Source organism: Meles meles, chromosome 3 (assembly GCF_922984935.1).
Source record: "Meles meles chromosome 3, mMelMel3.1 paternal haplotype, whole genome shotgun sequence".
In the NCBI taxonomy this organism is placed as follows: domain Eukaryota; kingdom Metazoa; phylum Chordata; class Mammalia; order Carnivora; family Mustelidae; genus Meles; species Meles meles.
This window is the reverse complement of record NC_060068.1, coordinates 153,187,091-153,206,439: the sequence shown is the minus strand read 5'-3', so window position 1 is coordinate 153,206,439 and position 19,349 is coordinate 153,187,091. Positions and strand designations below refer to the sequence as shown.

Genomic DNA, 19,349 nt, shown 5'->3' with positions numbered 1-19,349 from the left:
CTATGAGGTAGGTTCTTTATTCTCATTTTACAGGAAAAGAAACTGAAGCTTAAATGGGTAAAGTACCTTGTCTCTGGTGAGATGATTTCTGAGTGTCCAAGCAGTGATCTGACCGTCAGCATTCTTAACATCCGAGCCGGTGTACTGGACTGTGACAATCTTTTTTTCCCACAAATGTCCAGGTTATTGTTCCAGTAAACTTGGGTGGAGTAATCTGTCTCTTTTTAGTGATTTAAAAGACTATCGTTAGCATATGCTAAATCCCTATGTATTCTTTGGGTCCGGAATATTCCTCGGATCAAACTTTTCTCTTCCTTTCTTTCGTTTCCCTGACCATTTGGGAACTCAGCTTGAATGCTTGCTGGAGTCCCAAGGTCTAGGAATCTTCACCTGAATACGGCTTAAGAAAATCAGCCATGCACAAGCCAGTTCAGGCTCCTAAATAAAGGATCACCTCACAAAACTGGTAGAAACACTTACCCAGGTAGGTTTAGACAGAGGGGAAGGTGTGCTTGAACCTTTCTTTAGGAAGAAGAGAGTGGAGGGAGGATTGGGGGGAAGCCTTATAGGTGATCCGTCCCATGCTATAATGGCAGTGCCCTTTGGACGGGGTCCCCAAAAACAGACAGCAGTGCTCATAAGAAAGAAAGAAAGATAAATGGATCTGGGAAGTGTGGGGACCGTGCCGCCAGCCCTTCACGCTGCCACACAGAACTCCCTCACAGGGAGCACACACCCAGCACACGGCCCGGATGAACAGCCTCTTTCTTGAAACTGGGATTTGCATATGACGTCACGAGGCACCTGGCCAATTCCGCCGCATTTGGCAACACACCCATGTTCTTGGGAAGCAAATGACTGGTCATGTTGCTTCTCAAGGGGTTATTTACCGTGAGGAAACTTCCCAGGAATAAATATTTTAGTAATGACGGAAAAAAGTACTAGTGAAGAAGGGCAGGCTTCTACCCCTGGCAAAAGTCGTGTTTCGTTGTACATGTGGCGTTTGTCCCCGGGGGGACAATCGAAGGTGGCGGCTTTTTGCCCAGAGATGAGGTTTGAATGGGAGGTTCTGCACAATGAGTGGGTAATCTTTCTTTGCTCTCATCCCTTTTCCTCCCCAGAGAAGACATGTCTGTGAAAGACTATGAATTAGGCAATATTTGGCACTAGAAAAAGTGGAAGGCCTGAAAAGGAATCCGTTTACTAAAATAAAATTGAAAGCAAAGAAGAACGAATGTGAGAACATTGGTACAGATATTTATTCATTCACAAGATATTTCTTTAGGAGCAGCTATGGCCTGGGACGGTGATGGACAGTGGGGGCTGAGGCCCAGGCCTGTCCTCAAGCAGCTCATCGTCTGGTTGGGAATGGCAGGGATCTGAAAAGTAGAAATGAAGAACTAGGTTGGGCATAGTGTGGGCGAGGCGGGAACATGGGTTTTGCCTTCCTAAATCCTGTCCCTTCATCCTTCCCTGACTTCCTTTTCCTACGACACAGTAGTGGCCATGCTCCTCGCAGACAGTTGTGGAGAGAGAGGGGGGGCCTGACGGGAGAAGGAGAGGGCGTGGTGGCCTTCTCCTGCCCGAGGCAGACCTCTCTTTCCTATGTGTGCTGCCTCTCCAGGCCATCATCCGGTCCCCGCGGTTTAAAGACCGTCTGTGTACACCCAGGATGACTGAGCCCCCCTGCCAGGACCCCTCCCAGGGACTCCAAAGTGCGTGTCCGGCTAGCTCACTCCCTTGGACATCAAATCAGCAACTCGAATTGAGCGCGCTGCCACCGGAGCCCTTGCCAGAGCCCATGACATCTGTGCTTCTGCTCTGTGAACGGTAATTTCCGTTCTGCCAAGGGCTCAGGCCCTTCGGGGGCTGTCCCTGATGTCTTCGTCTGTCACCCCTGGCATGTCCTGCCTGCTTTGTCAAGTCTCTCCCAAATCCCACCACTGTACCCACTTCCAGGGCCATCATCCCGGCCCGAGCCCGCACCCTTGTCCCCAGCCTATTGCATAACCTCCTAGCTGCCGTCCCTCCCACTACTCCTGTCAGTGGCCATTTACCCCTTTCCCAGAACCCCCGGTGGCTCCCACCTGGCTCAGGGTAGAAGCCACAGCTGGAAAAATGTTTCCCTGGCTGCTCTCCGTCCGGGGCCCTCTGTGCCTCCTGCCTCTCACCTCCTTGCCCCTTGCAACACCGGCTCCTGGGGTTCCTTGAATAAGCCCAGCACAACTCGCTCCCTGGCCCCCAGACCCATCGCCATGCTAGTGGGGAGCTCGCCAGCAAAGAGCTGGTACCCTCCGAATAGGGCACAGGGTAACTGAGACACATTTACAGGCGAAGGGAGGAGGGAGTCCTCGTGGGCCGTGCGGTCAGTCTCCTGGGACTTGGAAGCAGCTGGCTCGGGGTCCTCAGTGTCCGTGTTCTTCCCGCAGCATCAGGCTCTGGCGCATCGGGAGAACTGTTCATGCAGCATTTCCCAAAGACTGACATGCGTGTCTCCGGAATGTTCTTCCAGTGGCCGACTCTCATTCTGAAGCTAACCTCCTCAGATTCACAACCTGCCATGTGGGAGGAGGTGGGGAAGGGTGGGACTTCCAGACGAGACTGTCCCTGCTTCTCGAGGACTCTTGCATGGGGACAGTCTCGTCTGGAAGTCAGTATTCCTGTGATCCCCAGACCGTAGATACAAGTCCTTTGTAAAGACTCCTAGTTTTCGATTTTGTTACGTGACCACCTTTATTCTTTAATTTCCAATTACCCTTAATTCAACAATGGCTACTAACTTGTAGTTTTAAGTTTCTCTGTTAAACATAAATTTGTTTAAATTCTGTGACATGTAGATATTTGATTCACCAGAACTCCAAAATTTGAAAAAAAAAAACAAAAAAACAACCAACATTTTAAGTAGCCCTTTCCTACAGAGAACACAAGGCAACCTACATCGCTCCCGGAGTCACCTGGTTTTCAATTTACCGGATGAGATTTCCTTACAGAGAGAGGCACCTTGCTCTCCTCGGGGTAGGTGGGCCTTAGGATAGGCTCCTGCGCCCATGGACTAGGACTGGAAGGATGGGTCTGTTGCTCGCAGAGTGGCACACGCTTCATGCTGGCATTTTCCTTTGCCTCGCCTTCGGTGCTGACAGAAACAACTTCCTCTTCAATTCCTTTTCTCCCTGGCTTTGCTATTTAGTTGTAATAGGAGCCTCTCTGACGTGGTAAGTAGAGATTTTAGAGAGGTGAATGACCCGTTTGCCGAAACTAGAAGTAGCAGAGAGCAGGCGTAAAGGACTATGAGGAAAAGCTGTTGTTCGCAGACTTTCTACTGGTGATTGGGTCTGTCTGTAAGCAGGTGTGACTATCCTAGAATAATTTAAGGGCTGGCTGTATTCTTTTTATTTTATTTTGTTTTATTTTTCTTTATTTGTTTGACAGAAATCACAAGCAGGCAGAGGCAGGCAGAGAAAGAGGGGAAGGCAGGCCCCCCGCTGAGCAGAGAGCCCGATGCGGGGCTCGATCCCAGGACCCTGAGACCATGACCTGAGCTGAAGGCAGAGGCTTTAACCCACTGAGCCACCCAGGCACCCCTGGCTGTATTCTTTTTCTGTCGTCACTGTTGTTCCCATTTAGTGGCGGGCAGTGAAAGGGAATGGTCTGGTTCGCGAGTGTCTGGGTTTGATGAAGTCCACATGGCCAGACAGAGGTGAAGGGGACTCTGAACGGTTTCACTGCCTGTCAGTGGGGTGAGTCAGGCTTTGAAGTAGAAAAGTGAAACTCGGGGCTTCCCTTGACTAACACTATTACTATTAAATTAAGAACGAATTAGCCTCCTTGAGGTCATCAGCATTCACTCTTTGTGCCCTCAGATTGTCCTGTGGTCAGAGGACCCGATGAATCAGTGAAGCTCTTTGACCTTCCCTTTACAACCCTCCTCTAAAGCGAGGAAAACCGGAAATTATCTTGAACAATGAAACACTGCCTATCTCTTCAAGTGGAACGTGCTGGGTTTTCTTTGGTGAAATTGTCACGAGGGAGACAGGGAAGAGTGAAGATGACTCCTCTCTAAGTAGCTCACTCAGATTTAGCTCTTCTGAGACCATGGTCCACTTTTTTACATTTCACTTGTTTCTTTGTTTTACCTTTCTTTATGAACCTTTGGTTGGTTTGAAGAAATTGATAGGCCACTTCTCTATTGCCACGCGGCCTCCGTGGCACGCAGCAGTGAGCATTCATGGCTTCCACATCTGGGACCAGTCACTCTTGGCTAGCGGCTGGCTGACCTGGGCTGACCCCAGTGAGGATGGGGGGCAGCCATGGTGACTCGGTGCCGCCCCCCGGTGCTCCTCCTCCTCCTGGGTCCAGGAGGGTAGCCCAGAAGGGCTCTTTTCCTGCCAAAGGAGGAAGCACAGAAGAGCAAGCAGAATGACACAGGGGTTTTTGAGGCTTAGGCTCCAAACGGGCTCATCCTGGCTTTGGCCTCAGCAAGTCACCTGGAGCAGGAAATATACTCTTCCTTTGGGAGGCAGGGGGGGACTCCAAACTCTCATCACAAGAGGCATGGGTAGATGAAGGGAGAGAAGAATGGGAGCCTTTAATACCATCATCGACCACAATGGGGTCAAAGACACATGCTCAGAGCTAAAGTTAAATAAAATTTTCTCCTGTGTAATTTGTCTTTTTCAGAAATCCGGAACCCATGGCTCTCTTTTCAGTGTCTCAGACATTCCTCTTGGCATTGCTGTCCTTGAGAACTTACCAGAGTGAAGGTGAGTAGTGGGAAGAACAGTAAAGAAAAAAAAAATGCAGAGAAAAAGAACAAGGTAACTGGTACTTTGGAGGAAAGTTGCACACGTCTTTTCTTTGGGAATTACTTGGAACTGGTGAGTAGCAATGGTTTCCTTAGTTCTGACTTCCTGATAGCTCATGGTAATAAAGCCACACCTTAGTCCTCATTTCCTGGCCAGCGCTCTGGTCATCCGGGCTCTTATGAGTGGATCTAATCCCACAGAACTCGTGGTAGATACACTGTGAGTGACAGCTCCAAAGGAGTTGCCTTGTCCTGCGGGGCTGAGGTGTAACCAGACCAGTGCAGGCCACTGGCTTAGAACAAGTTGCGATGTCCTTCAGTGACATTCATTGAGAAGCTCTTTGCCGCAAGATAATACACTAAGTACTGAAATGCTGTTTATGGAAAAAAGAATCAGCATTTGTCACTTAGCTACTCTCCCAGTGAGGGTATTTTTCAATAGACCAACGTTGTAAATAGTGTCAATAAGGACACCTGTAAAATGTTCATAATGACTTTGGCGATTACTTTGAACCAGGTCGAAGGTACTCGGGCTTGAGTCTGTTGCATGTGTTTAACAAAGCTCTGCACTTTCCTCATCCTGTGTTTACTCTTTGCTGTCCTCCCTTTGGAACAGAGACCACAGACGTACGGCCTTGTAATTATTCACACAGCCCCCTCCATGGGTTCCTGAAGTGATGTTTCCAGGGAACACCCACAGAAGGTTTCTATTTTCCCTAACACTCTGTGAGAATATATTTGGAAAGAAAAAGGAGATTTTATTCTGATAAGAGCTCAGTTCTCTGCCTGGTGTTCTTTAAGTCTGGGTCTGTATCTTTTAGGCTCAGGGCACATGAGATGTTGCTGCTTTTTTGGCTTCTTAAAATTCATAGTTTGTGGATAACCTTCCCTAATCTGGAGCTGAAAGTTGGGAATTAGGACTTCTCATTTGTCATATGTATACCCTCACCCTCTCTATCTAACTTGCCAAATGTGTACAGCCGGGCTCAGGGGGTGGTCCGTACCATAGGAAGGTTAGGTCCAGCCAGAGCCTCTGATTCTCAGACAGACCCATGGCCCTGGTTCCAGGCTTTCCAGAAAACCCTACGTAATTAATCCCAAATTTTTGGTCCAGTTCCCTTCCCTAGTGAAGTCTCATTATCTGATCCAATGACGACTGACTGGTACCTTCTACGTGCAAGACACTGTTCTCAGAAGAAATTCCAGGGAAGAATGGACTTTTTCTGCTTCTTTCATTTACAACAGACGTTCATTACCCGTTTCTCTCTCCACCAGTCTTTGTTTCTGAGTCCAGCTTTCTCAGCTAAGCCTGTCTGCCTTGCCACGTAATCCTGTCTTTGTCCTTACACCACTTGGGTTTCTCGTCTCAATTTTTGCCACCTCTGCCAGGTACCTGCTAAACGTCCACTCAGTCAAGTGGGCCTCCCACGTGTTGGCCCAGCCAGGATCAGGGCTGAGACTTGGGTTCAGAAGTCCTAGCTTCTCCCAACCCATGAGACAGAGCCCAGACTTGCTTCCACTTGTTGCTGGGCTCATGTCTCCTTCAGTCAGAGATCGTGACTATAGCATTTGGTTTATTTTTTCCCATTCTCTTGTGTAAGTACCATATAGACCAAGACAGAGATGTAAAAACGTAGATTTTTTTTTTTTTTTGTAGAAGGAAATTACACTATATATACTGGGAATATTTATACTATGTATGGACTTATTAAACTCTATATAAAGTATGTATGTTGTATATAGTGTAAATATATATACTAGGAAATTATACTATAATATGTAAATATAAGTAAAATATAAAAGTATATGCAGGTAAAGTATGTGTATTTTAGTATGTGTACTTCAGTATATGCTTTTTAAAACAATACAATGTGTGATGAGGCTTTTTAGCTTTGATCCCAAATGTTCTTTTAGCAATAACATTCTATTTAATGGCTGTGTGATGTCCCAAGTTATAAATGAACCATGGCTTATTTCCTTAAGCACTGTCGGGGCCAGACAAAGAGCCTGGGTGAGATAAGTGGGAGAAAGGTCCGTGATTAAACCCAGGGCTGTCTGATCACCCACTCCTCACTGTAAAAAGAAAGCTGGGCCCAGAGCCAAGAACCCTGGGTTCGGGTCTAGTTGGGTGCACTTGGGAAGTCACTACCCTTTTTTAAAAACTCAGTTTCCTCATCTGAAAATAATGGGGTTGGACTTAAGAATCTGCATGATCCCTTAATCTCTCTGACTTTACCTTGACATCTCCCACTATTTCCCAAGGAAGTCCTCAATTGCTTTTGACCCGAATTATTTCTGACTGATGTCTCTCCCAACTACTTGAGTCACTCAGCACTCACTGGTAGCTCACGTCAATATAGAGCTCCTCTTTTACCTAAAGCATCACACAGTAGCTTTCTCAAGCTTCCAGAAATAAAGTTGATACCGGTCGTCGACTCATCCTTTAGCAAGCAGTCACTGGGTGTCAACTGTGACAGGTGTGTTATTGGACTTGGTTTCACTGAGCTGAGTAAGACTTAGTCCCGCCCTTGTCGAGCTCACAGTCCTCTGGGAGACAAACCCAGACCCAGACAAACCCCAGCTATCATGACACACTGTGATCAGTGCTCAAACAAGGGCTTAGAAAACCAGCCCTGGGGAGAAGAGAATGCCAGAGACAAGGAGAGACAAGCTGTTGCTTATTGTGCTCTTGAGAACATGTGGAGATCCTGAGTCCCTGTGATTTGAGGTCAATATCCGCTGTGGGGAAGAGGTTGTACTGAGTGCTGGGGACAACAGTCCATTCAAAGATGTCTCTGCCTTAGCCTCTGCCTTCCAGAAAGTTTGCATCTAGAGTGTGAGACAGACAGAAACAGCAACATATTACTACCCAGACAAAATGGAATGAGGGCTAGGAGAGCTGGGATGATTTTGCAGACATCCAGCCTTCTCCATGCTATTGGTCATTATTAATTGTTAAAAATATTTCCCCCTATTCCCTAAGGGATCTGCTCTTTCATCCCCCTAAACCTCCTTTTACTTAGCTTAATCTTGGGCTTAGAAGACTCACCTAACTGACTAGTTTAAGGAGAGGATGAATAATGGCTATTGCCTTTAACTAAGGAGTTGAGAAATTTTATTCACAAAGGAGAAGAAAAAAATCTCTAACCAAATAATAATAGAAAGTGACCATCATGTTTTGGGCTTCAAGTGTTCAGAAATTCCAGCTTACTTCATTTAACTTTGTACGAATGGGGTCTGATAAATGACTCACTCTCCCAAAGCTCATTAAGAATTAGAATGCCAAAAAAAAAAAAAAAAATGACTCAAATGCCAATTGATTAAGTTGCAGTGGGAAATAAACTAGAAAAATAACTGGTGCCCAGCCTTTTGGTGCAAATTGACCCAGAAGACTAAATTCTGCATTCGGAAGTATCATCACAGTGGAGCGAACTATGTGTCTTAGAAGACTAGTTCTTGTAAAAATCTAGCGTATTATAGGGTCTGAAAGTAATGCATGTTTCTAAAGAACATTTACAAAATACAAAAAAAAAGCATAAAAAAGTAAAATCACTCAGCCTCGTCCTCCAGAAATAATAAGTAGTAGCATTATAGCTTTACTTCTGTTTATAGCTTTCTGAAAAATAACGTAAGCACTTTAAAAAATATAAAATGGAATGCACAGTCTAGTGTGTTTTTTTAAGTGTATGGGAAAGGTCGAGAAAAACATATGATTTAAACTTGGCAATAGAGTGGAGTTTGTAGGACGGTAGGGTCTCAATCTCTGCATCATTTGAACGTTTTGATCATGATCACGTTTTTGTAAAAAAAAATTCTATTGAAGGGAAATTCACATAACTTAAAATTAACCATTTTGTGGTTAAAATGAACGAATCGGTGACATTTGGTACATTCAAAAATATGCAACCAGCACTTCTGTGTAGTTCCAAAACATTTTTATCACCCCAAAAGGAGACCCTGTAATCATGAAGCACTTACTCTCAACTGCTCCCGTCCTCAGCCCCCAACGATCACCAGTCTTCTGTACTCCTCTATGGATTTACCTATTCTGAGCAGCTGGGTCTCTCCAACTGGGGTCCTTCCTTGAGCTAAGAACATCATCACAATTATTTTATTCCACACAAGTGCCTTGCTGGTCTTATCCACAGAGTTCAGTAAATTCTTGCCAGCAGTGTTTTAAGTGTAGTGCATTGAGATCTAAGCAATCATGTCTAGAGATAGGGTATGCTCCCACTTCAGAGTTATATAATAAACTATGAAATACAGATTTTCTAACAGAAAACTCATTTTTGACTTCCAGGAATATGAAATTTATAGCCAAGACTCCTCTTTATATAGCCTTTCATTTATCTAGGCTTTAATTTCTTTATCTACCCAATGATTTCTAAATTCCCTTGCATACTTTCAAGATGGCTAATTCTAAGAGGCACGTGTGAGCGTTATTTTCCAAAGCTAGACAGTGGTGATACTGACCAGTTTATTATCTGTGACTCTTCAGTTGTGTTCCTATGAACAATGAAATGTTATTTCATATCTTATTTTTGACCTTTCAGTCTTGTCTGAACCTTTGCCATGGGCCCCTGAATCCCTGAAAGTTTCCGTCAATTCTACATGTCAGTGTTTGCATTTACAATGGACTGTCCACAACCTTGCTCATCATCAGGAATTCAAAATGGTTTTTCAGATAGAAATCAGTAGAATTAAAACATCTAATGTCATCTGGGTGGTAAGTACTTTTTTTTTTTGGCTCAGCATTTTAATCCTTTTCTGACCAAGATCTTTCTCTTATAACATCCACAAAAATCCCAATATAGAAACATTTTAGCGACTCAACATGATTTTCCAAAACAATTGCATTTCTGTGTTTTTAGTTAAGAGGGTATGGGAACAAGTAACATGACAGCTTTGGGTCAGGAGGATGGATACAATGTTATGGAAACAGATCATTTCCTCATTTCTGCTCTATCCCCTAAGCAGGCTAGTGGGCCCATCCTTGAGTCCTAGATTCCAAAAATCCATGAACACCAACCTTCTTTTTTCTCTTCCCTCTTTCTTTCCTGTCCACTAGACATTTTCCTCAATTAGATGTATTTGTTTGGCAGCATTCTTCTTGGTAGTGTGGCTTCCTGTCTGTTGCTTCACTCGTACCGTGCTGAAATACAGGGAAGGATGAGTCCAAGCCCTGTGTGTTCTCTCCGGCAAAGAGGTTCTTCCTGGACCCACCATGCTGGAGAGTAACTTAAGATGTCCTTTGTTCCCTCACTTGTGGCTTTTTCTACAGCAAATTAAGTTATGAAAATCCTTCATTTCACAATCATTTTTGCCTTTGAATTATTTGGGATTTGTCACTTGTCTTCGTTCAGATCATGGTTGGCCCATTTAGCTGACGCCTCTCCATCTCGTGCATTAAGATATTGTGGTGGTTTTTTTCAGTTTCCATTTTATGGTCTGGGGACCCTTAATGACCTACCCACACAGCGTGCTCATTCATTATCAGCAGATGCTGAAGGACAACACAACGGAATGTTGTCTCCTTGAAGGGGGAACAGAGAGTTTACCTGGTGTGAAGGGAAGTACAGGGATATGGCTGGGGATCTCCAGCTTGCTCAGCTGAAGGCTACCCTTCTCTCAGGCATTGGAAGCGTGGGCGCAGGGATTCAGAATGGTTAGTTCCTTTAGGAAAGTGTAAATTCTACTCGTTTTGAAGCCTCCAGTTACTTTCCATGTTCATGCATTTGAGATCTGGGTGAGAGGCCTTCAGTATAACTGGGACTCTGTCCACCTAGGTTGATAGCAGTCTGCCATTCCACGCCACCAGGAGTCATTTCTCGCAGTGAGAGTTCTTTAGTGTTCCGATTTTTTTTTAAGATTTTATTTTTATTTATTTGTCAGAGAGAGAGAGAGAGAGAGAGCGCACACACAGGCAGGCAGAGAGGCAGGCAGAGGCAGAGGGAGAAGCAGGCTCCCTGCCGAGCAAGGAGCCTGATGTGAGACTTGATCCCAGGACACCGGGATCATGACCCGAGCCGAAGGCAGCCCCCCAACTGACTGAGCCACCCAGGCATCTCTAGTGTTCCGATTTTAAGCAAAAGCATTGTGCATTACAGCTGCTCACTTTCCACCATCAGCATATCTGCCCTCTGGATCTCATACTAATCATTTTTGTACTTTCATTTATGTATGTATGTATGTATTTTTTTTTAAGAGAGGAGAGAGACAAAGAGAGTGCATGCAAGTGAGCAGGGGAGGAATGAAGGGAGAAAGAAAATCCCAAGCAGGCTATATGCCCAGTGTGGAGCCTGATATAAGACTCGATCTCATGACCCTGGGATCACGACCTGCGCCGAAATCAAGAGTCAGGCGCTTAACCAACTGAACCACCCAGGTGCCCCCATATTTTTATATTTTTGATGGATGCACTCATTGGTTGTCAATCTAGACCCAGTAAAATGTTGCACAAAGGTCATATTGAGGCTAGTTGTCTAAGAAAAGGAAGTTTGAGAGAAATGCTGGAAGAATTCATGGAAAAGTAGTACTTAACACCATGAGAAGGAGTAACACTAACCATAGACCAAACAGATTCCATTTTTTAATTTCCCTAACAGGCACTTGTTCATTTCTGTTTTCACCTTTGATTGGTCTAAGAGTTCTTTTTTCTGGGGAGAGCAGCTTGTCAAACCTGCTTCTGTAAACTACTAAGGCTCGAGATCTTTGTGACTAGAGTTCTGTCTGTCTGATGTCCGGTCCCCGTTATCACCCAGCTCAGCCCGACAGGGGAGAAGAGAAACACAAGGCCCAGAGTGATGTGTTGTGCCAGTCAGCTCCCCGAGCCAGGACGGTATCCTCCTTCAGCCACATGCCCAGACAGGGGTGACGGCCACGGGCACGCCCCGGGTAATCAGTGGCCAGGCCTCCCAGAACAGACAATACCACAAGAAGCCTTTGTCTGCCCCTTCCAGACCTAAAGTCAAGGAGAGACATGAGATTGCCCTGCAGCTGAGGGGAAGGAAGCCAGCCAAGGGGACTGCTTCTGAAGAGAGCACAGTCTCCCTTCTCATAGGTGGCTCCTGGTAAGGCAAGGCTGGCAGCTCACTTTCCTGCATGTGGAGAAGGGGCAGCTTTCAGGACTCCTGCCTCCAGCGGTGGTGTTCCTAACCAAGCCAAGGAGGACCGTCCTGGTCCAATTGCTTGCAGCTGGGCCAGGGACCCTGGGCTGCCTCCCGGATGGTGAGGGCCACGCAGAGGCCTGCTGGCAGCCAACCGCCCACCCACACCACACGGCCTCACCTGGGCCCAGTTCTGCCCTCGGTCTGTCGGGCCGCTGGCCTTCTGGTCGGGTCAGTGGCCAGGGAAGGCAGCATGGAGTCCTAGCGCAGGCCCGGAAGGAGGCCAGGAGCTGCCAGGGATCTGCGCTCGCCTCAGGAACGAGTCTGTGACCTCACTTGGACTCCTGGAGAGATGAATGTGCCAACTTCTTGTGACTTACTAGTGTCTGCCAAATTAAACTTGCCACTTCAGTGAATGAAAACAGCCCCAGCACAATTCATCATATTAAAAAAAAAAATCACTGAATTGATGCATTCAAGGAAAGTTTTATCTCCTCCATGACAAGGCTGTGAGCAGCACAAAGCACAAGTTTGTGGTTAGACAGAATCCGCCCAAGTAGTGTCTGAGGAAAACAGAGCCCACGCTGCCTTCTAATGATGCAGTCACTGAGCGCCCGGTTGGGAGACTGGGAGCCGGGGTCCAGCCATTACTCAAGGCGTAGGTCTGTCAGGGCTGAGCCAGAATGAGGAGAAAAAACACACAGACCAGAGTGTCCTAAATGTGGGACCTGCAGTGCTGGCGGCTGACAGGGTGCTGTGGGGTTGCGACAAGGCCTGACCTTCTCCAGCAACTTGAAAGAAAGACTTTTTGAGCCAAAATAAAGAAGAGGATTAGAAGCTAATTTAGAAGAGAGGGTGGAGAAGAATATTCTGGGAAGAGCCCACAGGTGTGAGCTGAGGCCCTGAGGGGAGGGCTGTGAGCTCCCCCGCCTGAAAGCTTGAGCACAGAGGGGCAGGCGTGGCCCTGGGTGGACCACACAGGATACTGGAGGTCAGGCTCCTTTTCCTGTTTTATCCTGAGAGCCACGAAAAGAAGAGAAATGACGGGATCTGGCTGGAAGTTTGACAGGTCTGCTCTGGCTCACAGCGGAGAACAGGCGGGGCAGTTGGAGAAGGCAAAACATTACCCGTATGACGGGGGCTGTGTGGTGGGCCCAGCAGAGAGGTGCCTGGAGTGACTGGTGACACTCAACGATGACAAAAGTGGCTAAATTCCAAAGAGATGCAGGAGGAAAAACCCAGACTGTGGCTTGAGGACTGCAAAGTCACCATTGTTGATACAGTTTCTGGGTGGTTTTGTTGGTTGGTTTTTGGTATTTGCTCTTAAACAATATTTAATCAAAATGGACTCAAGACTGCTTGTATTAAATAGGAAAAGTTGCACAGATCAGGACCTCAAATCTTGTATTTAAAACGTGTATGTTGTAGTTTAGGAGTAAAACAACATGATAAACCACAAGAGAACCATTTTATAACTTGGAATTCCACATGGAGGGAAGGGTTGTGCACTGCGAGGTGGGCCGAGGTGCTCTCCCCTCAGGGCTTCGCCAGCTTCAGCCCGGGCTCCACTGCAGCCTAGCAGCCTGGGAAGGGGGAAAGGAGAAAGTGGAGGGAAGGCCTCAAAGTCTGTCAGCTCTGGCTGTGTGTGACACGCAGGTCGCCCCCATCCTTATGATTATAGGGTTTGAGATTGGCCTTTCAAAATGGGGCTGCAGACTCAGTTTTCCCCAGGAAATGCAAGCATTTGATGTTCCCATCATCCAGCGGTGGGGGCAGAAAGCAAGTGTCCTGGAGGGGCCCACCGGGGAGCCTGAGTGCCCAGAGCCTTGCGGGATGGGAAGAAGAATAAAGCCCTGTGTCCGTTCTCCTGGGGCCATGCTCCAGCCAGGGACACAACCCGACCACAGATGAAATGTCAATGACTGTACCCAGTATGCAGGAGGGCTTCTGGGGGGGTAGGGGTTGGTGTGGCCTGGACTAATTCCCAGTGCAGAATGGGCATGGGGACCCTAAACCAGGGACTCTGGGTGAGCAGACACTGAGGTGTAAAAGTATAAAGCTATTCCCCAAGTGCAAGGTAGACCACTGTGTCCAGAGAGGAGGTCCCTGTGAGGGAGAGGCAGGTTGGAATCAGCATGTAGATGGCTGAGAGGGTAAGGTGTAAAGGAACCATTGAAGCCCATTGAATGAGAGAAAGAAGACACCAGAATTTTAGAAAGATCAAGATGAAAGGCTGTGTGGAGGGGCGCCTGGGTAGCTCAGGTGGTTAAGCATCTGATTCTTGATTTAGGCTTGGGTCATGATCTCAGATTGTGAGATCAAGTCCTGCATCGGGCTCCGCCCTGAGCGTGATGCCTGCTGAAGATTCTCTTTCTCCATCTGCCCCTCCGTCACTCACGCACTCTGTCTCTAAAGTAAATAAATAAATCTTAAAAAAAAAAAAAAAAAAAGGCTGTGTGGGAAGAGCAGTTGCATTTCAACTTGAACAAGTTTCCCAAGAGCACAGTGTAAGACATCTTGTGTGCTTGACCTCCCTGGGGACTGAAGATTCTAACATGCGGAGCTCAGAGAAGAGGACATGGCCCCTTGGCCACCATATCTTCAAAGACAAGTAGACCAAATGAAACCAAACAAAACAAAGCCCAAAGGCCTCACGGAGAGCCTGCTACTGGCTTCGGAGAGCCATCGGTACTCCTGGGTGCCATGAAGGCCTGCCCTCTCTACGGAGATTTGGCCAACTTGATCTGGCCGAGGCTAAAAAAGATTATTAAGAAAATATTCCTCGGTCTTGCTTATTTTTAAAGAATGACTCAATGAGTTCTCTAGTTTGCAAAAATTTTCTTAGCAGGCTCTAAGTGTGACGAGTCCCGTGCCTACCTTCTGACTCTGACCTCTCCCCCCAAGACTTGAGTACGTTCAGCTTTCTTTCACTTGCTCCCCACGAGCCCCCTGGAATCAGAGAGCCATTGGGGTTGGGAGGTGAGCTCTCAAAAGGCAGGAGGCTATGGCAGGTTCTGCTGTGACGTCGGAGTGGGGGAGCAGGCTGCTTAGGGATGGACCACTCTTGCGTGTATCTGGGAGCTGCAGTGGGCTCCTGGCTGTGTGCTTGGGGGTAACTCTAATCAGGCCATTTTCCAGGACAGCATGGATCCATGTTTCCAAATTTTTCCCTTTCTTTCTAGGAGAACTACACCACCACTGTGAAGTGGAACCAAGTTCTGCACTGGAGCTGGGAATCCAAGCTCCCCTTGGAATGTGCGAAACATTTTATAAGAATGAGGAGTGTGGTAGATGCTGCCAAGACCCCCGGGCCAAGGGTCTGGAGCAGCTGGAGTTCGTGGGAGGAAGCAGATGGTAAGAAGGGAGGTGGTCAAAGAATTAAAAGCTCGACTATTTAATATTACTTAGGGATCAATAGCCAAATAGTAGAAGTCTCTTTTGAGGAGACCGAGTCGAAACCGACATTATTTTTCTTTGTCTTCCCTTGGAATGAAGAAGTGCGGGTATGAACCGTGCCACGAGGAGATAGACGTCTACAGTTTTGCCTCACGATTTATTCTGAGATAATTACGCAAGTTCAGACAATTTCGTCTTTATTTTCCAAACATGGGACCCGTGTTTATTACAAATACTAAGAGAACAAAGCAGGATATAAATTGTACATATGCTTTTATTAGAAGAAGACAAAATGTGTTTGCACCTAGAGCAGAGGTTAGGAAGCTTTTGTGTAAAGGGCAAGATAGGAAGTATTTTAGGCTGTACAGACCCTGTTGGTCTCAGCCATGACTCCAAGACATGTAATTGTAATGGGCAAGCCATCTTAAGCAATATATAAACAAATGAGAATTGTTGTGTTCTTTTTAAGATTTTATTTATTTATTTGACAGAGAGAGATCACAAGTAGATAGAGAGGCAGGCAGAGAGAGAGGGAAGCAGGCTCCCTGCTGAGCAGAGAGCCCGATGCGGGACTCGATTCCAGGACCCCGAGATCATGACCTGAGCCGAAGGCAGCGGCTTAACCCACTGAGCCACCCAGGCGCCCCAAGAATTGTTGTGTTCTAATGAAACTTTATTTACAAAAACAGATGGCAAGCTAGAATTGGTTCCTGGGCCCTAGCCTGCCAACCCCTAAGGTAGAGAGAAGCAGTGACATGTGGAAACAGTGAAATCAAGTCTTCATTTGAGTAATGAGATTATGGAGAAATATGTTGTATGTATCTCCTAAATTTGATAATTTAATTTTGTTATCATTAAAATCTAGAGTGGATTTTACCGCAGCTTATTATGCTTCATTTAAACAATAAGCTGGTTCTGAAGCAATGCCATTTGGCTCTCTCAATGTACACCATTTGCTAGATAATCTGGAATTCCTGCCCATAGAACCATTCCTTTGTTAAGTGTTTATACAAATCTATTAAAGTCAAACTGATAGCAAACATTAACCCATGAGTAGCCTCGTTATTAGTTTAATACTGCTAATAGAATTAAATCTGCATTTTAGTCATGTTCTAAGCACTCTCCATATTAATTTAGCCCTCAAATCAGCCGTTTGGAATATGTATTGTTCTTATCCCCACTTCACAGATGAGGAAACTGATCACAATTAGCTTAAAGAACCCATGTGAAGTCATCGAACCCGTAAGTGGTAGAGTTGGAATTCCAGCCCGGAACAACCTAGGTCCAGAGCCTGCTCCTTCCCAACCCCCTCAGCCCCGTTCACATTACATCCTACTGCTGACAGAGGGACACACAGCAAAAAAAAAAAACAAAAAACAGACTGAAAAGATAGTAAGAGACAGGACAACATTATAAACAGCTTTGATAAATGGGCTAGATTTCTCAAATCTGTAACTTCTGGTCTAAGTCAAGGATGAATGAAAAACCTGTGTATTCTAGACTCACCTGGAACCTTTAAAAAAAAGCTCCCCTGCGCAGGCCACACAGCAGGGTGAGGTCAGTGATGGCAGTTTCCGTGGCTATGGGGGACTGACTGAGTGGGAGCCACGGAGCCAAGCAGTCAGAGCAGGGAGCCCCTTCAGGGGTTGCGACTGGGAGGAGTGGGGCTGAGGCGGCGGAAAGGAGACATAGGGAGGGTGGCGAGTTGGCTTGAAATGGGAGACCCCTGAGGATTTTTTTTTTTTTTTAAGATTTTATTTATTTATTTGACAGACAGAGATCACAGGTAGGCCGAGCGGCAGCCAGAAAGAGAGGAACGGAAACAGGCTCCCTGCTGAGCAGAGAGCCAGATGCGGGGCTCGATCCCAGGACCCTGGGATCATGACCTGAGCCGAAGGCAGAAGCTTTAACCCACTGAGCCACCCAGGCGCCCCACCCTGAGGATTTTTATACACTGATGGTCTTACAGAAGGAGAGATGGTGGAAAAGGAGCTATTTGAGTGACTGGCATTTCCGAGAAGGTGGGCAGAGATGTGGTCAGTAGTACAGTGTAGAGATTAAGAGGGACACATGGTGGTGCCTGGCTGGCTCAGTCAGCTGAGTGTCCGAAGCCTGATTTCAGCTCAGATCATGATCTCAGGGTTGTGGGATCGAGTCCCGAGTGGGGCTCTGCACTCAGCATAGAGTCTACTTGGGGTTATCTCTCTCCCTCTCCTTTTGCCCCTCCTGCTCATGTTCTTTTTCTTGCTAAATTTCTCTAAAACAAATACATAAAACCATAAAAAGGGGGTATGGGGGAGACACGTGGCTATGGAGATGGGCAGGCCTGGCAGATGTGAATGTGGCCTTGCCACCTGCTGGGTGAGTGAACTTTGGCTCCGTGGATCCTACCTGTGCCGCTGGTAAGAGATACCGTACATCCCACCTAATGCAGAACCTCCCTCGGGGCTGTGGCCCATAGAGGGCAGCCGTGCCTGTCACAAGCAAAGCTGGCAGGGACACCTGATCCCAGGGCCGAGGGATGCACTGTCTTTGCAGTAGGAATGTCAGCAACATTTTGCCGAACAGTAGGAGCCCTTGTAAGAAGGAGTGTTTGCGCGGCCCTGAACTTTTCTAGGTTTGCCCCGAGGTTTAGGCTCCGCTTTTCCCCAGCAGGTAGAAGAGGCTAAAGCTGTCGTTGTTTGTTTCAAACCAGAGGGGCTGGTTTGAAACTTGAGTGACATTCTGACTGATCGGCCTTTTTTTCTCTTGCAGTACAGAATTCTCTTGGACAGGACCCGCTGTTGGTTTTCCCTAAAGATAAGCTCGTGGAAGAAGGCTCCAATGTCACCATTTGTTACGTTTCCAGAAGCCACCAGAATAACATATCCTGTTATTTGGAAGGCGTACGGATGCAGGGAGAACAGCTCGATCCAAATGTGGCCGTGTTCAACTTGAATCATGTTGCTTTCATTAGGGAAACCGGGACAAATATCTATTGTAAGGTGGGCCAAGGAGACGGATTAAAGGGCACCGTTCTCTTTGTGTCAAGTAAGTGTGCACATGCTCTGTGCTCTTCTTTCCTGTTTCCTAGAATAGACAGGATTTCCTTTCCCAGAAGGCGAGTAAACATTTCCACCCGTGGTCTGGATTCTTTTGTCTCCCCAGACTTCTAGGAGAGATTCTGGAAAAGATCTTGAAGGGTTTCCTGTTGTTATCTTGGCCTTATTGACAGTTTTATTCCTAGAGACCACAAATTACTAAAGGGGAGAAAGTTCGGTCCATTTCCTGGACCACCGGGAAGGGCCCTGCCTGCCTCAGCCATGCGGCAGGAGTGCAATGTGGCGGGGGGCCCGGGGGGTGGAGTGGGAGAGATGGCAGGGCGCCCACTCCAGGGAGGCAGCCAGTGTTGCACCCAGAAGACCTGGGTTCGAATCATCTCCCTGTGCCCGGGCGCGCCAGCTTGGCCAAGTTTCCCCACCTCTCTGAGCCAGTTTCCTTCTCTGTGAAGCGAGCCCAGGACTGGTTGTTTGAGGGTGAATGAACACAGACAGGCCTGGCCCCAACACTATAGTGGAGGAATCCAGAGGAACCCGCTCTGAAGTGGGTGTGGAAAACATCAGGGGCCTCTGTGGCTGGCAACAGGGAAGGGAGAGCACTGCTTTTCATGGAGGTCTGTGTGCACGTGCCCAGGGGCCTCCTACATTTGGTCAGGAGACTTCCCTTCCCTGCGCGGGCAGTGGGGCAACATCTGAGCCTGCTCCCTCCTGCTTCTCTGGCCCGAGGCGTGCTCTGGGCTCCCGGGCACCCACCTCCATTGTCTCTCAGGGCAGGCTTCTGAGAGCTGCAGGGATGTGGGGAGGGGGTGGGGGATGGTGTGGAGGTGCTGCACTTGACCTTGGAACTCTCAGCACCCTGCCGCCCAGCTTAGCAGTCCCCCAAATTGGACTTGCTGGCATCCCAAGCCTAATAGCCCCGAGGCTGTCTGCGAGCCCCAGCTTCCAGGGGAGGCAACACTGACTTCATTCATTCATTCATTCATTCATTCATTCTTCCGCTCACTCCAG

At 47.3% G+C, this 19,349-nt stretch overlaps 1 protein-coding gene across 3 annotated transcripts in view; it reads left to right on the top strand.

Moving 5' to 3' along the window:
• Positions 1–19,349, top strand: part of OSMR (oncostatin M receptor) — a 52,141-nt gene that overhangs the window by 9,061 nt on the left and 23,731 nt on the right. For 2 of the 3 annotated variants that reach the window (XM_045998763.1, XM_045998764.1), the window contains exons 2-5: positions 4,678–4,760; positions 9,355–9,527; positions 15,090–15,261; positions 18,058–18,333. In XM_045998763.1, the coding sequence (XP_045854719.1) occupies positions 4,691–4,760; positions 9,355–9,527; positions 15,090–15,261; positions 18,058–18,333 (691 nt within the window). In that variant the 5' untranslated portion in view covers positions 4,678–4,690. Of the gene's footprint in view, positions 1–1,772; positions 1,831–4,677; positions 4,761–9,354; positions 9,528–15,089; positions 15,262–18,057; positions 18,334–19,349 lie in introns of those variants that run through there. The other variant, XM_045998762.1, reaches the window with a different exon arrangement.